The 14,207-nt window shown below is 47.1% G+C and overlaps 1 protein-coding gene across 1 annotated transcript in view; it reads right to left on the bottom strand.

Moving 5' to 3' along the window:
* LOC141264913 (glycoprotein-N-acetylgalactosamine 3-beta-galactosyltransferase 1-like) overlaps positions 1-13,979 on the bottom strand; it is a 29,063-nt gene extending 15,084 nt beyond the window's left edge. Inside the window, exon 1 of the mRNA XM_073677326.1 lies at positions 13,551-13,979. Coding sequence (XP_073533427.1) covers positions 13,551-13,776 — 226 coding nt within the window. The 5' untranslated portion in view covers positions 13,777-13,979. The remainder of the gene's footprint in view (positions 1-13,550) is intronic.
* Between the last annotated feature and the right edge of the window lie 228 nt (positions 13,980-14,207).

Raw genomic sequence — 14,207 nt, 5'->3', positions numbered from 1 at the left:
GCTGTTTGCAGCAGCTCCGGTCCTCCTTTTATGACATCCATATACCGGGCCACGGGTGCAGGAAAGAGCCTCTTGTTTGCAGCAGCTCGCTGGTTGGGGACCCTCTTTATATATCCCAATAGCGTTACCCTACTCATAAGCGTATGCAATTTATCCCCATAGTACACAGGTCTCAGTACAACTACAGAAGAAAGTCTGAAGAGCCAAAAGGTGACAACTCCCCTCCCCGAGGTGGGGTCCGGACACTTCCTGATAGAACCTGTGAATGTGCAGAGCTCACCTTTCCCACAATGCCCTCTGCTACAGATGGTGGAGGGAGGTCGGAGGACATGGACACTTAAACTCATAGTGGGCACACAGCCTAAGGGTTTCTGCAGCGGCAATTCTGCCACGGAAACGCTTAAAAAACGCTTGTTAGTAGGCCTGCCATGTTCCCCAATGATAATCCGCATGTGCTGTGCACATGCTGCAGAAATTTGAGCTGCGGATTATCATTGTGAAAAAATCCACAGCACTGCCAATTATTTTGCAGAAGCTCAGCGTTTTTCCCGCCATTGACTTGCATTGAATCGCTTAATATCCGCATGACTACATGTGCACATGCAGATATTAAGCGATTCAATGTGCGGATGGTACCTGGGTGTGGAGGACAGGAGACTCATCCAGACCCAAATACCATAGAACCTGTAAAAAAACAAAACAAAAAAAAAAACATTTTAAAATAAAAAATAAACATTATACTCACCTTCTGATGGCCCCCGCTCGCGATGGTCTAAAAGGACCTGCCATGATGTCATTTAGTCATCTGACGGCGGTCACGTGACCTGTTACATGACTAAATGACGTCATGGAAGGTCCTTTTAGACCATCGCGAGCCACCCAACACACCGGACGCACCGGAGATGGAGACCTGGGGCCATCAGAAGGCGAGTATAATGTTTATTTTTTACCATTCTTTTTTAACTATAACTTGGTCACACTATATATGCCGTTTGCATGGATTTATATTGTGTGACCAAGTTGTCATGCACTTTTCCAAGTGATGCTAAAATCGCTTGGAAAAGCACATGACAACCCACATGCGAAATCGCATGTGAAAAACGCAAGTAAAATCCGCATGCATTTTTTCTATCAGGGAGATGCAGAAACGCTCCGGAAAAATCCGGAGCATTTCAGCATCGTGGGCACATAGCCTTAGGCTATGTTCACACATGTTGTGTTTTTTTTCTGCTGCAAATCTGCTAACTTCTCTCTGGCAGGAAAACCGCTGCGTAAAAAAATGCAGGTTTTAGTGCGTTTTTTTGCTGCGTTTTTTTTGACCACCCATTACTTCCTATGGGTGAAAAAAAGCTGCAAATACACAGCAAAAACGCAGGTGCGTTTCCTGCTGCAGAAACGCTGAAAGAAGTGTCACACTCTATTTTACAAATACACAAACCAGGCAGAAAACACGCAGCAAACAAAAAGCAACATGTGTGAACAGAGAATTCTGGTTTCTCAGACTTTGCTGGTACTGCAAGACGCAGCTGAAAATTTGCATAAAAATCTGCTGCAAAATACACAGGAAAACACAACATAGCCTTAGAGGTTTAAAGGGGCTCTCCACCCAACGGTGTCTACAGCCATGCAGATAATATTGCAGAAGACAAGAGGAAAAGATCCTTGTTACTTACCGGTAACGGGATTTTACAGAGCCCATGACAGCACCACCTGAGAGAGGGTATCCGCCCACCAAAGACAGGAACCTACTGAATAAAAAGGCAGTACCTCTCTTCCGCATCAGTTTTTGTTTCACAGCATGAGAGGGCCTCCAAAAATAGGTTAGTACACAACTACCACCAAAACATTTCTTTATAAAAACACCTTTGGAAGTGCACACCATAAGTGATAGAGGGGAGGGAATTAATAGGGTGCTGTCATGGGCTCTGTAAAATCCCGTTACCGGTAAGTAACTAGGATCTTTTCCCCTTCTCCCATGACAGCACCACCTGAGAGATTTAGAGAGATCAGACACCAGAGGGAGGGATCACCACTTGCAACACCTTCTTCCCAAAGGACAGATCAGTAGAAGAGGAAAGGTCAAGTTGGTAATCCTTGTAGAATGTAGAGGGAGATGACCAAGTTGCCGCCTTACATATGTTGTCGATGGGCACATCCGCCTTCTCAGCCCAGGAAGCAGCTACAGCCCTGGTGGAGTAGGCCTTCAGATTCTCTGGAACTGGTAGATTGCTAGAAGAGTACGCTAAACCAATGGTGTCCCTGACCCACCTAGCTATGGTCCCCCTTGTAACCTTAAGCCCTTTCCTAGCCCCCTGAAATGAGATAAGGCGTCACTTTTCCTCCAGGCCTCCAAATACTGGACTTATACCCTCTTTACATCTAAAGTGTGAAGCCTTTGTTCCTCAGAATCTCTAGGATCAGGATAGAAGGAAGGGAGAGTAATTACTTGTGTCCTATGGAATTTGGAGGCTACTTTTGGAAGATAGGCCGGGTCTGGTCTTAAGGTTACTCTATCCATACACACTTGAGTGAACGGATGGTTTACTGACAGCACGTGCAGATCACTAACCTTACGAGCTGACGTTAGAGCTACCAGCATGACTGTTTTTAAGGCGAGAACTTTCTCCGAAACCTTCTCTAAGGGCTCAAAGGGAGGCTTGGTTAGCGCCTCTAGAACCAGATTAAGGTCCCAAGGAGGTATCCTTGGAGTAGGAATGGGTCTAGATCTACTGCAAGCTTTAATGAATATGATGATCCACATATTTGCTGCCAAGTCGCAATTATATAGTGCCCCCAGAGCTGATACTTGTACCTTAAAGGGTACTGGTGGCTAACCCCATGCTTAAGCCCCTCTGAAGGAACTCCAGGATGGCCCCAATAGGAACCCTCCCTTTGGCAGACTGACCCGAGGTAGACAGAAATTTAGCCCAGGTTCTGCCATAGATCCTAGTAGTCACCGGCTTCCTACTCACCAGTAGAGTAGCAACTAGACCTGGAGAAAACCCCTCCAGTGTTAGTAGTGACCTTTAAAAATCCAGGCCCGATCTCTGGGGATGGAAGACTGGGCCGGGCCTGAGGAGACCGGGGGTGTCCAGAAGGACCCATGGTTCCGCTTGGGACATTCTCTTCATCCAAGTGAACCATGGTCTCTTGGGCCAAAATGGGGCGATCAATATAACCCTCGCCTGTTCTTCTTGGATCTTCCTCAGGATAGTAGGAATCAGTATTAGAGGGGGAAAGGCATAGGCCAGGGTAAAGTTCCAGGGAATTTGCAGCGCGTCCACCGCAAAAGGCTTCTCCTTTGGATTCAGGGAGCAAAAGATTTTGGTTTTCCGATTGCGTTTGTTTGCAAATAGATCTATCTGAGGTTGACCCCATCGGCCGACAATCTGCTGGAATATCGCTGGATTCAATTCCCATTCTCCTTGTTTCAAGATGTGCCGACTTAGAAAATCGGCTCTTACGTTCTCTACTCCTCTTATATGCAGCGGAATGAATAGATGACTCTCCGCAAAATGAAGGATCTGATCTGTCACTAACATCAGAGGAAGGGATCTTGTTCCCCCCTGACGATTGATATAGGCGACTGTTGTTCGGTTGTCAAACATTATCCGGATGTGATGACCCTGAAGAAGAGAACTGAACTCTACTAGCGCATTTCTGACTGCCAACAGCTCCCTCATGTTGGAGGAGAGACCCGTCTCGCTGTCTGACCAGAGGCCCTGTATTGAATGATCTCTCAGGTGAGCTCCCCAGCCTTCTGCGCTTGCGTCCGTCATAATCGTATCTGACACCTGGAAAGACCAAAGAACCCCTAGAGATAGATTTACCAGATTTACCGGATTCATCCACCAATCCAGGAAGTTGATTACCGAACTTGAAAGGGATATTCTTCCATCCAGGTGACCTCTGAGCAGTCTGTCTGCTGTCAGGATCTCCTGCTGTACAGTCATGGCCAAAAGTTTTGAGAATGACACCAAAATTATATTTTCACATGATCTGCTGGCCTCTGGTTTTTATTAGTGTTTGTCTGATGTTTATATCACATACAGAAATATAATTGCAATCATATTATGAGTACCAATAGGTTATATTGACAGTTAGAATGAGTTAATGCAGCAAGTCAATATTTGCAGTGTTGCCCCTTCTTCTTCAAGACCTCTGTAATTCTCCCTGGCATGCTCTCAATCAACTTTTGGACCAAATCCTGACTGATAGCAGTCCATTCTTGCATAATCAATGCTTGCATTTTGCCAGAATTTGTTGGTTTTTGTTTGTCCACCCGTCTCTTGATGATTGACCACAAGTTCTCAATGGGATTAAGATCTGGGGAGTTTCCAGGCCATGGACCCAAAATCTCTATGTTTTGTTCCATGAGCCATTTAGTTATCACCTTTGCTTTATGGCAAGGTGCTCCATCATGCTGGAAAAGGCATTGTTGGGCGCCAAACTGCTCTTGGACGGTTGGGAGAAGTTGCTCTTGGAGGACATTCTGGTACCATTCTTTATTCATGGCTGTGTTTTTAGGCAAGACTGTGAGTGAGCAGATTCCCTTGGCTGAGAAGCAACCCCACACATGAATGGTTTCAGGATGCTTTACAGTTGGCATGAGACAAGACTGGTGGTAGCGCTCACCTCTTCTTCTCCGAATAAGCTGTTTTCCAGATGTCCCAAACAATCGAAAAGGGGATTCATCAGAGAAAATGACTTTGCCCCAGTCCTCAGCAGTCCACTCCCTGTACCTTTTGCAGAATATCAGTCGGTCCCTGATGTTTTTTCTGGAGAGAAGTGGCTTCTTTGCTGCCCTCCTTGAAACCAGCCCTTGCTCAAAGAGTCTCTGCCTCACAGTGCGTGCAGAAGCACTCACACCAGCCTGCTGCCATTCCTGAGCAAGCTCGGCACTGCTGGTAGTCCGATCCCGCAGCTGAAACAGTTTTAAGATACGGTCCTGGCGCTTGCTGGTCTTTCTTGGGCGCCCTGGAGCCTTTTTGACAACAATGGAAGCTCTCTCCTTGAAGTTCTTGATGATGCGATAGATTGTTGACTGAGGTGCAATCTTTGTAGCTGCGATACTCTTCCCTGTTAGGCCATTTTTGTGCAGTGCAATGATGGCTGCACGTGTTTCTTTAGAGATAACCATGGTTAACTGAAGAGAAACAATGATACCAAGAACCAGCCTCCTTTTAAAGTGTCCAGTGATGTCATTCTTACTTAATCATGACTGATTGATCGCCAGCCCTGTCCTCATCAACACCCTCACTTGTGTTAATGGATCAATCACTAAAACGATGTTAGCTGCTCCTTTTAAGGCAGGACTGCAATGATGTTGAAATGTGTTTTGGGGGTTAAAGTTCATTTTCTGGGCAAATATTGACTTTGCAAGTACAGTAATTGCTGTTAAGCTGATCACTGTTTGACATTCAGGAGTATATGCAAATTGCCATTACAAAAAATGAAGCAGTAAACTTTGGAAAAATTACTATTTGTCTCATTCTACATGACTGTAGACGTCTGGAATGGATCTGGGCCCACTGTACTGCTGGGATACAAGATGTCATCGTACCCAATAGAGACATTGCATTTCTCAGGGTCATGGATGGATTGCTGATTACGAGAGAGATGAGGGAACTGATCTTCAATTTCTTGTCTTCTGGCAGAAGACAAGTCTGGTTTTCTGAGTCTAAAATGAGACCCAAAAAGGACTGAACCTTTTTTGGTTCTAGTCTCGATTTTTCTAAATTTAAAATCCATCCCAGGCCATTTAGACTGGCCATGACTTCAGCCAGAGCCAGTGCACAGAGTTGTTTTGAACTGCCCACCACTAAAAAATCGTCCAGGTAAGGAATGACTAGGATATCCTTCTCCCTTAGATGTGCTGTGGCTTCCAGGATAATTTTTGTGAAAACCCTTGGAGCCATGGAGATGCCAAAGGGAAGAGCTGCAAACTGAAAATGCTTTATGTGCTTGTTGAACTGTACAGCTACCCTCAGAAACTGTTGGTGTGCAGGAAAGATTGGGACTTGGTAGTAAGCATCCTTCAAATCGAGGACGCACATTTAACACTCTGGAAGCAACATCTTTATGGCCGATTTTATTGACTCCATCTTGAATGGCCTGTAAATTAAATGGTCGTTCAGCTTCTTCAAGTTGACAATGGTTCTGAAGGAGCCATCCGGTTTCTTTATTAGGAAGAGAGTTGAGTAAAACCCTCTCCCTAGCTCGTGTACTGGTGTTTCTACTAGAACCCCCTTCATAATCAGAGTGAGTACTTCCTGCTGCAGGGCCATCTGCTCCCTTAGGCCTCTGGGGGCTGAAATCCTGACTGTGTCTCTGGGAATGGTTTTGAACTCCAACTTCAGCCCCTTCCCGATTATCCCTAAAATCCAGGCGCTGGACGAGATCTTTTCCCAGGCGGGAAGGAAGTGGGACAACCTTCTTCCTACCTTAAAAAAGTCACTTAGGGGGAATTTTTTATTCTCGGAGGATGGACGCCCGAACATTAAGCCTCTGTTATTCGGCTTCCTGTCTCTCCAACTACTTTGGTCTCTGGAAAATTTGCTCAGATTATATTTCCTCTTCCGAAAGGAGCTCTTATACCGGGGAACAGATACAGTAGGAAACCAGTGTTTCTTCTCCACGGCCTTATCAAGGATGACATCTAAGGTCTTTCCGAAAAGAAAGTCTCCTTCACATGGAATTGAGCAGAGGTTTGATTTTGACTGCACATCCCCTGGTCAGCTCTTGAGCCATAATGCCCTACGGGCTGCATTGGAAAGGTTTGCTGACCTGGCAGCCAGCCTCACTGAATCTGCCGATGCATCCGCAAGGAATGCAGCCGCCCCCTGCATAAGAGGAAGACTCGATAGAATTTTATCTCTAGGGACATTCCCTTTGATCTGGTCCTCTAACTGCTGTAGCCAGATCATCATAGACCTGGCAGTGCAGGTGGCCGCCACTGCCGGTTTCAGAGCACCCGCTGGAGGACTCCCAGGCCTGTTTTAGAAAAGATTCCGCCTTTTTATCGAGCGGATCTTTGAGGGCCCCAAAATCCTCAAAAGGCAGTGTGGATCTTTGAGGACTTCGAGATGGCCACATCAATTTTAGAGGATTTGTCCCACTTAGCTGCGTCCTCCTCTTCAAAAGGGTACCTCCGTTTAGAAGAAGGCAGCTGGCCCTTCCTCTCTGTTTTTTTTCCACTCTCTATCTATAAGAGTCTTGATCCTCTCGTTAACTGGGAATGTGCGTCTCTTCTTCTGATCTAAGCCCCTGAACAGGACATCCTGAACTGTTCTGGGAGCCTTGGCATCGGTAATACACATGGTTACTCTAATAGCCTTGACTAACCTTTCAGTATTGTCAACCGAAAAAAAATGACCTACCCCCTCCATAATCATCCAAAGACTCTGATGAAGACGATGACGAGAGGTCAGAGGGGGAAGGAGATTCCCTCGCGATACGGGACTCTACTGATTCTTCTGAGTCCGAGGTAACCCGTTTCTGCTTTCTCCTCTTACGTGAGGTCAAGTTCTTTAAGGAATCCCTGACCTGCATCTGTATTGAGGTTTTTAAATCCATAGAAAAGCTTGGGGACTCCTCTGCTATAGTTTTCTGGATACATCCAGAGCACAAGTTCTTAGCGTAGGAGTTGGGAAGGCTAACTTTACATAACGCACACTCTTTATTCTTAGAACTACTCTTTAGGTTCCTACCAACCAGAAAGAAAACAAAAAGAGAAAAAAAAGAGAAAAAAAAAGAAAAAAACAGAGAAGAGCACATTACTAAGGTAAACTTCCACGAAGATCACTCACCACACTGCCATTCAGACTAGGGTACCGTTCACATGAACGCTCTCATCTGGCGGAGGTGGACTGTCGAGATTTCTTCTGACCGGTTCTGCCGGCACTCGAACGACCCCCACTGCTGTGGCTCTGATGATGGAAAGACTCCCGTTGCTCCGGCTGTCTCACAATTTGCTTGAGATGTCTATGATGTTTAGGCGCCTGTGGCTGCTGCTGTTCCTCCTGCTGCCCAGGTGACTGCGGCTCCTCACTCACGATGACAGGGATGCAGACACTGCCATCTTGACTGCTTCCCATCTTTTTAAAGCCTATGGGGGCTCCACCTCCTATGGACCCCTCCCCTTCCGGCAGCAGCATGCGCTCTCCCTCTTTTTTTTCTTCATTATCTCTTAGCCAGCTGGCGCGCTACGCCGCAGGATCCCTCCTGCAAAGACCCAGTGGCTCCCGGCGCGCTTGCGAACGGGGATGCGTCATGGTGATGGCAACCCGCGCATGCGCAGACCCGAGCTTCTGGAGCACTCGTGCCAGGGCGCGACGTGACCCCGCGCGTGCGCAGCCCGGACTTCTGGCGCGCTACATAACAGGGCGCGACGCGAACTGCACGTGCGCAGACCCGGAAGGCCTGCATGCCGGCGCGCCCAGCCACGGACCTCTGTGCGTGCGCAGCCCCGGCCGATGCGGGAGAGGACCCCGGAAGGTGCCCACCCCTAACGCAGACCCAGGCACCAGCAAGATGGGGCTGAGAACAGAGGTCCCATCTGCTGCTTCTTCACGGCCTCCAGGCCGCATCGATCCCGGGATCCACGTTCCAGACCCCACGATCAGGTATGCGAGGTACCACCTAGAGAGACTTCCATCAAGGACAGGAACCAAAACTGATGCGGAAGAGAGGTACCACCTTTTTATTCAGTAGGTTCCTGTCCTTGGTGGGCGGATATCCTCTCTCAGGTGGTGCCGTCATGGGAGAAGGGGAAAAGGAAGATGTCGCCCCATTCTCTGCTCCGGGGGCAGCGCTACGGCCGCCTCAAGATGCAGCACAGAGGAAATCAGGGAGAAGCTGGTTGCTAGGGACTCGCTGCCCAGAGAATATCCATAGCAACCAGACAAAGAGCTGCTTCACACCAGGAGATAGAGGCAAAGGCGACACTTATCAGGGGCTACAGCTATGATAGATATAGATTAATATATACATACATGTGCTCAGTGTGAACCTGCTTTCATCTGTGAAGAGCACAGGGCACCAGTACCGACTTTGCCAATCCTGGTGTTCTGTGGCAAATGCCAAGCGTCCTGCACGGTGTTGGGCTGTGAGCACAACCCCCATCTGTGGACGCCAGACCCTCATACCACCCTCATGGAGTCGGTTTCTAACCGTTTGTGCAGACACATGCACATTTGTGGCCTGCTGGAGGTCATTTTGCAGGGCTCTGGCAGTGCTCCTCTTGTTCCTCCATTCACAAAGGCAGAGGTAGCGGTCCTGCCCTCCTACGGCCCCCTCCACGTCTCCTAGTGTACTGGCCTGTCTCCTGGTAGTGCCTCCATCCTCTGGACACTACGCTGACAGACACAGCAAACCTTCTTGCAACAGCTCGCACTTATGTGCCATCCTGGATGAGCAGCACTACCTGAGCAACTTCTGTGGGTTGTAGAGTCCGTCTCATGCTACCACGAGTGTGAAAGCACAACCAACATTCAAAAGTGACCAAAACATCAGCCAGAAAGCATTGGTACCGAGATGTGGTCTGTGGTCCCCACCTGCAGAACCACTCCTTTATTGAGGGTGTCTTGATAATTGACAATAATTTCCATCTATTATCTATTCCATTTGCACAACAGCATGTGAAATTGATTGTCAATCAGTGTTGCTTCCTAAGTGGACAGTTTGATTTCACAGAAGTTTGATTTACTTGGAGTTATATTCTGTTGTTTAAATTAAGTATATACAGTAGGAAGGCACACTGGGGAGATATATATATATATATATACACAACACACACATACACACACATATACATACACACAGGTGCTTCTCACAAAATTAGAATATCAAAAAGTTAATTTATTTTAGTTCTTCAATACAAAAAGTGAAACTCATTACATAGAGTCATTACAGAGTGATCTATTTCAAGTGTTTATTTCTGTTAATGTTGATGATTATGGCTTACAGCCAATGAAAACACAAAAGTCATTATCTCAGTAAATTAGATTAACAAAAAACACCTGCAAAGGCTTCCTAAGCGTTTAAAAAGGTCCCTTAGTCTGTTTCAGTAGGCTCCACAATCATGGGGAAGACTGCTGACTTGACAGATGTCCAGAAGGCAGTCATTGACACACTCCACAAGGAGGGTAAGCCACAAAAGGTCATTGCTAAAGAAGCTGGCTGTTCAGAGTGCTGTATCCAAGCATATTAACGGAAAGTTGAAAAAGTGTGGTAGAAAAAGGTGCACAAGCAACCGGGATAACCGCAGCCTTGAAAGGATTGTTAAGAAAATGCCATTCAAACATTTGGGGCAGATTCACAAGGAGTGGACTGCTGCTGGAGTCATTGCTTCAAGAGCCACCACACACAGACATATCCAGGACATGGGCTACAAGTGTCGCATTCCTTGTGTCAGGCCACTCATGACCAATAGACAACGTACATTTTGCATTTCATTTGGAAATCAAGGTCCCAGAGTCTGGAGGAAGAGTGGAGAGGCCACAATCCAAGCTGCTGGAGGTCTAGTGTGAAGTTTCCACAATCAGTGATGGTTTGGGGAGCCATGTCATCTGCTGGTGGAGGTCCACTGTGTTTTATCAAGACCAAAGTCAGCGCAGCAGTCTACCCGGACATTTTACAGCACTTCATGCTTCCCTCTGCCGACAAGCTTTTTGGAGATGGAAATGTCATTCTCCAGAAGGACTTGGCTCCTGTCCACACGGCCAAAAGTACCAATACCTGGTTTACACAACAGTATCACTGTGCTTGATTGGCAGCACTCGCCTGACCTTAATCCCATAGACAATCTATTATAGAGAATCTATGGGGTATTGTCAAGAGGAAGATGAGAGACCCCAGACCCAACAATGCAGACGAGCTGAAGGCTGCTATCAAAGCCACCTGGGCTTCCATAACCCCTCAGCAGCCACAGGCTGATCCCTCCATGCCACATTGCCGCATTGATGCAGGAATTGATGCAGAAGGAGCCCGACCAAGTATTGAGGGCATTTACTGAACAGACATTGCAGTAGGACAACATTTCCGATTTTAAAAACATTTTTCAAGCTGTTGTTATAAAGTATTCTAATTTACTGAGATAATGACTTCTGTGCTTTCATTGGCTGTAAGCCATAATCATCAACATTAACAGAAATAAACACGTGAAATAGATCCCTCTGTGTGTAATGACTCTATATAATAGATCCCTCTGTGTGTAATGACTCTATATAATAGATCCCTCTGTGTGTAATGACTATATAATAGATCACTCTGTGTGTAATGACTATGTAATAGATCCCTCTGTGTGTAATGACTCTATATAATAGATCCCTCTGTGTGTAATGACTCTATATAATAGATCCCTCTGTGTGTAATGACTCTATATAATACAGGAGTTTCACTTTTTGTATTGAAGAACTGAAATAAATTAACTTTTTATATACGCATATACAGGGGGGGCACACTGGGGGTATATACAGGGGGCACTGGTGGTATATACGTATATACAGGGGGAGGCACACTGGGGGTATATACGTATATACAGGGGGGGCAAATACGTATATACGGGGGGCACACGTATATACGGGGGGGGATCACACTGGGGGTATATATGCACTCCCTGTATATACTCCCCAGTGTGCCCCTGTATATACAGTGGTGGCCAAAAGTATTGGCACCCCTGCAATTCTGTCAGATAATACTCAGTTTCTTCCTGAAAATGATTGCAATCACAAATTCTTTGGTCTTATTATCTTCATTTAATTTGCTTGCAAGGAAAAAACACAAAAAGAGAATGAAGCAAAAATCAAATAATTGATCATTTCACACAAAACTCCAAAAATGGGCCGGACAAAAGTATTGGCACCCTCAGCCAATAACAACCACTTCCGGTAGCCATCAATGAGTTTCTTACAATGCTCTGCTGGAATTGTAGACCATTCTTCTTTGGCAAACTGCTCCAGGTCCCTGATATTTGAAGGGTGCCTTCTCCAAACTGCCATTTTGAGATCTCTCCACAGGTGTTCTATGGGATTCAGGTCTGGACTCATTGCTGGCCACCTTAGAAGTCTCCAGTGCTTTCTCTCAAACCATTTTATAGTGCTTTTGGAAGTGTGTTTTGGGTCATTGTCCTGCTGGAAGACCCATGACCTCTGAGGGAGACCCAGCTTTCTCACACTGGGCCCTACATTATGCTGCAAAATTTGTTGGTAGTCTTCAGACTTCATAATGCCATGCACACGGTCAAGCAGTCCAGTGCCAGAGGCAGCAAAGCAACCCCAAAGCATCAGGGAACCTCCGCCATGTTTGACTGTAGGGACCGTGTTCTTTTCTTTGAATGCCTCTTTTTTTTTCCTGTACACTCTATGTTGATGCTTTTTCCCAAAAAGCTCTACTTTTGTCTCATCTGACCAGAGAACATTCTTCCAAAACATTTTAGGCTCTCAGGTAAGTTTTGGCAAACTCCAGCCTGGCTTTTTTATGTCTCGGGGTAAGAAGTGGGGTCTTCCTGGGTATCCTACCATACAGTCCCTTTTCATTCAGACGCTGACAGATAGCATGGGTTGACACTGTTGTACCCTCGGACTGCAGGGCAGCTTGAACTTGTTTGGATGTTAGTCGAGGTTCTTTATCCACCATCCGCACAATCTTGCGTTGAAATCTCTCATCAATTTTTCTTTTCCGTCCACATCTAGGGAGGTTAGCCACAGTGCCATGGGCTTGAAACTTCTTGATGACACTGCGCACGGAAGACACAGGAACATTCAGGTCTTTGGAGATGGACTTGTAGCCTTGAGATTGCTCATGCTTCCTCACAATTTGGTTTCTCAAGTCCTCAGACAGTTCTTTGGTCTTCTTTCTTTTCTCCATGCTCAATGTGGTACACACAAGGACACAGGACAGAGGTTGAGTCAACTTTAATCCATGTTAACTGGCTGCAAGTGTGATTTAGTCATTGCCAACACCTGTTAGGTGCCACAGGTAAGTTACAGGTGCTGTTAATTACACCAATTAGAGAAGCATCACATGATTTTTCAAAGGGTGCCAATACTTTTGTCCACCCCCTTTTATAGGTTTGGTGTGGAATTATATCCCATTTGGCTTTAGGACAATTCTTTTTGTGTTTTTTTTCATTGAAGACAAATTAAATGAAGATAATAATACCAAAGAATTTGTGATTGCAATCATTTTCAGGAAGAAACTGAGCATTATCTGACAGAATTGCAGGGGTGCCAATACTTTTGACCACCACTGTACGTATATACAGGGGAGGGCACACTGGGGGTATATACGTATATACAGGGAGGGGGGGGGGACACTGGGGGTATATACATATGTACAGGGGGGTATACGTATATACAGGAGGGCACACTGGGGGTATATACGTATATACAAGGGGGGGCACACTGGGGGTATATACAGGGGAACACTGGGGTGGTATACATATATACAGGGGGGGCACACTGGGGGTATATATGTATATACAGGGCGCACATCTCAGGGTACACACTGGGGTACAGGGGCACTTTTCGGCACGGTCGTGCTGCGGTTACCATGGTGCTGCTGGGCGTCGGCGTTGAAGTCCATGATGTTCCCGGGCAGCGGCCGGTGCTCGTGCTGCTCTCCGTGCCGCCCGTGCGGGTCGTTGTGCAGGATGTCCGGCGGCAGCTCGTCCTTCTCCTGCAGAGCGATGGTGACGATCACGTAGCAGAAGATGAAGCCGATGGCCAGGCCGAACAGGAAGGTGGCCAGACTCAGCACCGACTTATTGGGGGCCATGTCCTGTGTCAGCCGGCGGCGGCCCCGTCACATCGCGGTTTGGACACTCCGCCGCCCGCACCAGTCACCACGGAACTGCCGCCCGTCTGCTGCGCTACCGCCCAGGCCCCGCCCACCGGAGCCATCGGATGACGTCCGGCGAGGAAGAGGTTAATCGGCTCTCAGTTATCAGCTGGCCTCGTCCCTGCGTCTGACGTCATCACGCCACATAGGAGTCAGCGATGGGCACGTGATCCCGGCCTGTCAATCACTCTCGCTCGTCACAACTCATGGAGGGGGCCAGAGAGAAGAGAACTACACGGCCCAGCACGGACTCCCAGGCGGCGCGCACATCCCTGACTGGTCGTGTGTAATGTTTTGGGGGTGATGGCGACTCTAAAACCGATACAAAATCCGATAATCCGGTGTAATCGTAGGTGCCGGACTATTGG

Source organism: Phyllobates terribilis, unplaced genomic scaffold, assembly GCF_046119375.1.
Source record: "Phyllobates terribilis strain yellow unplaced genomic scaffold, ASM4611937v1 Scaffold_4__5_contigs__length_816908805, whole genome shotgun sequence".
Lineage (NCBI taxonomy): Eukaryota > Metazoa > Chordata > Amphibia > Anura > Dendrobatidae > Phyllobates > Phyllobates terribilis.
Note: the sequence above shows the minus strand (reverse complement) of the source record. Positions and strands in the feature narration are given on the sequence as shown.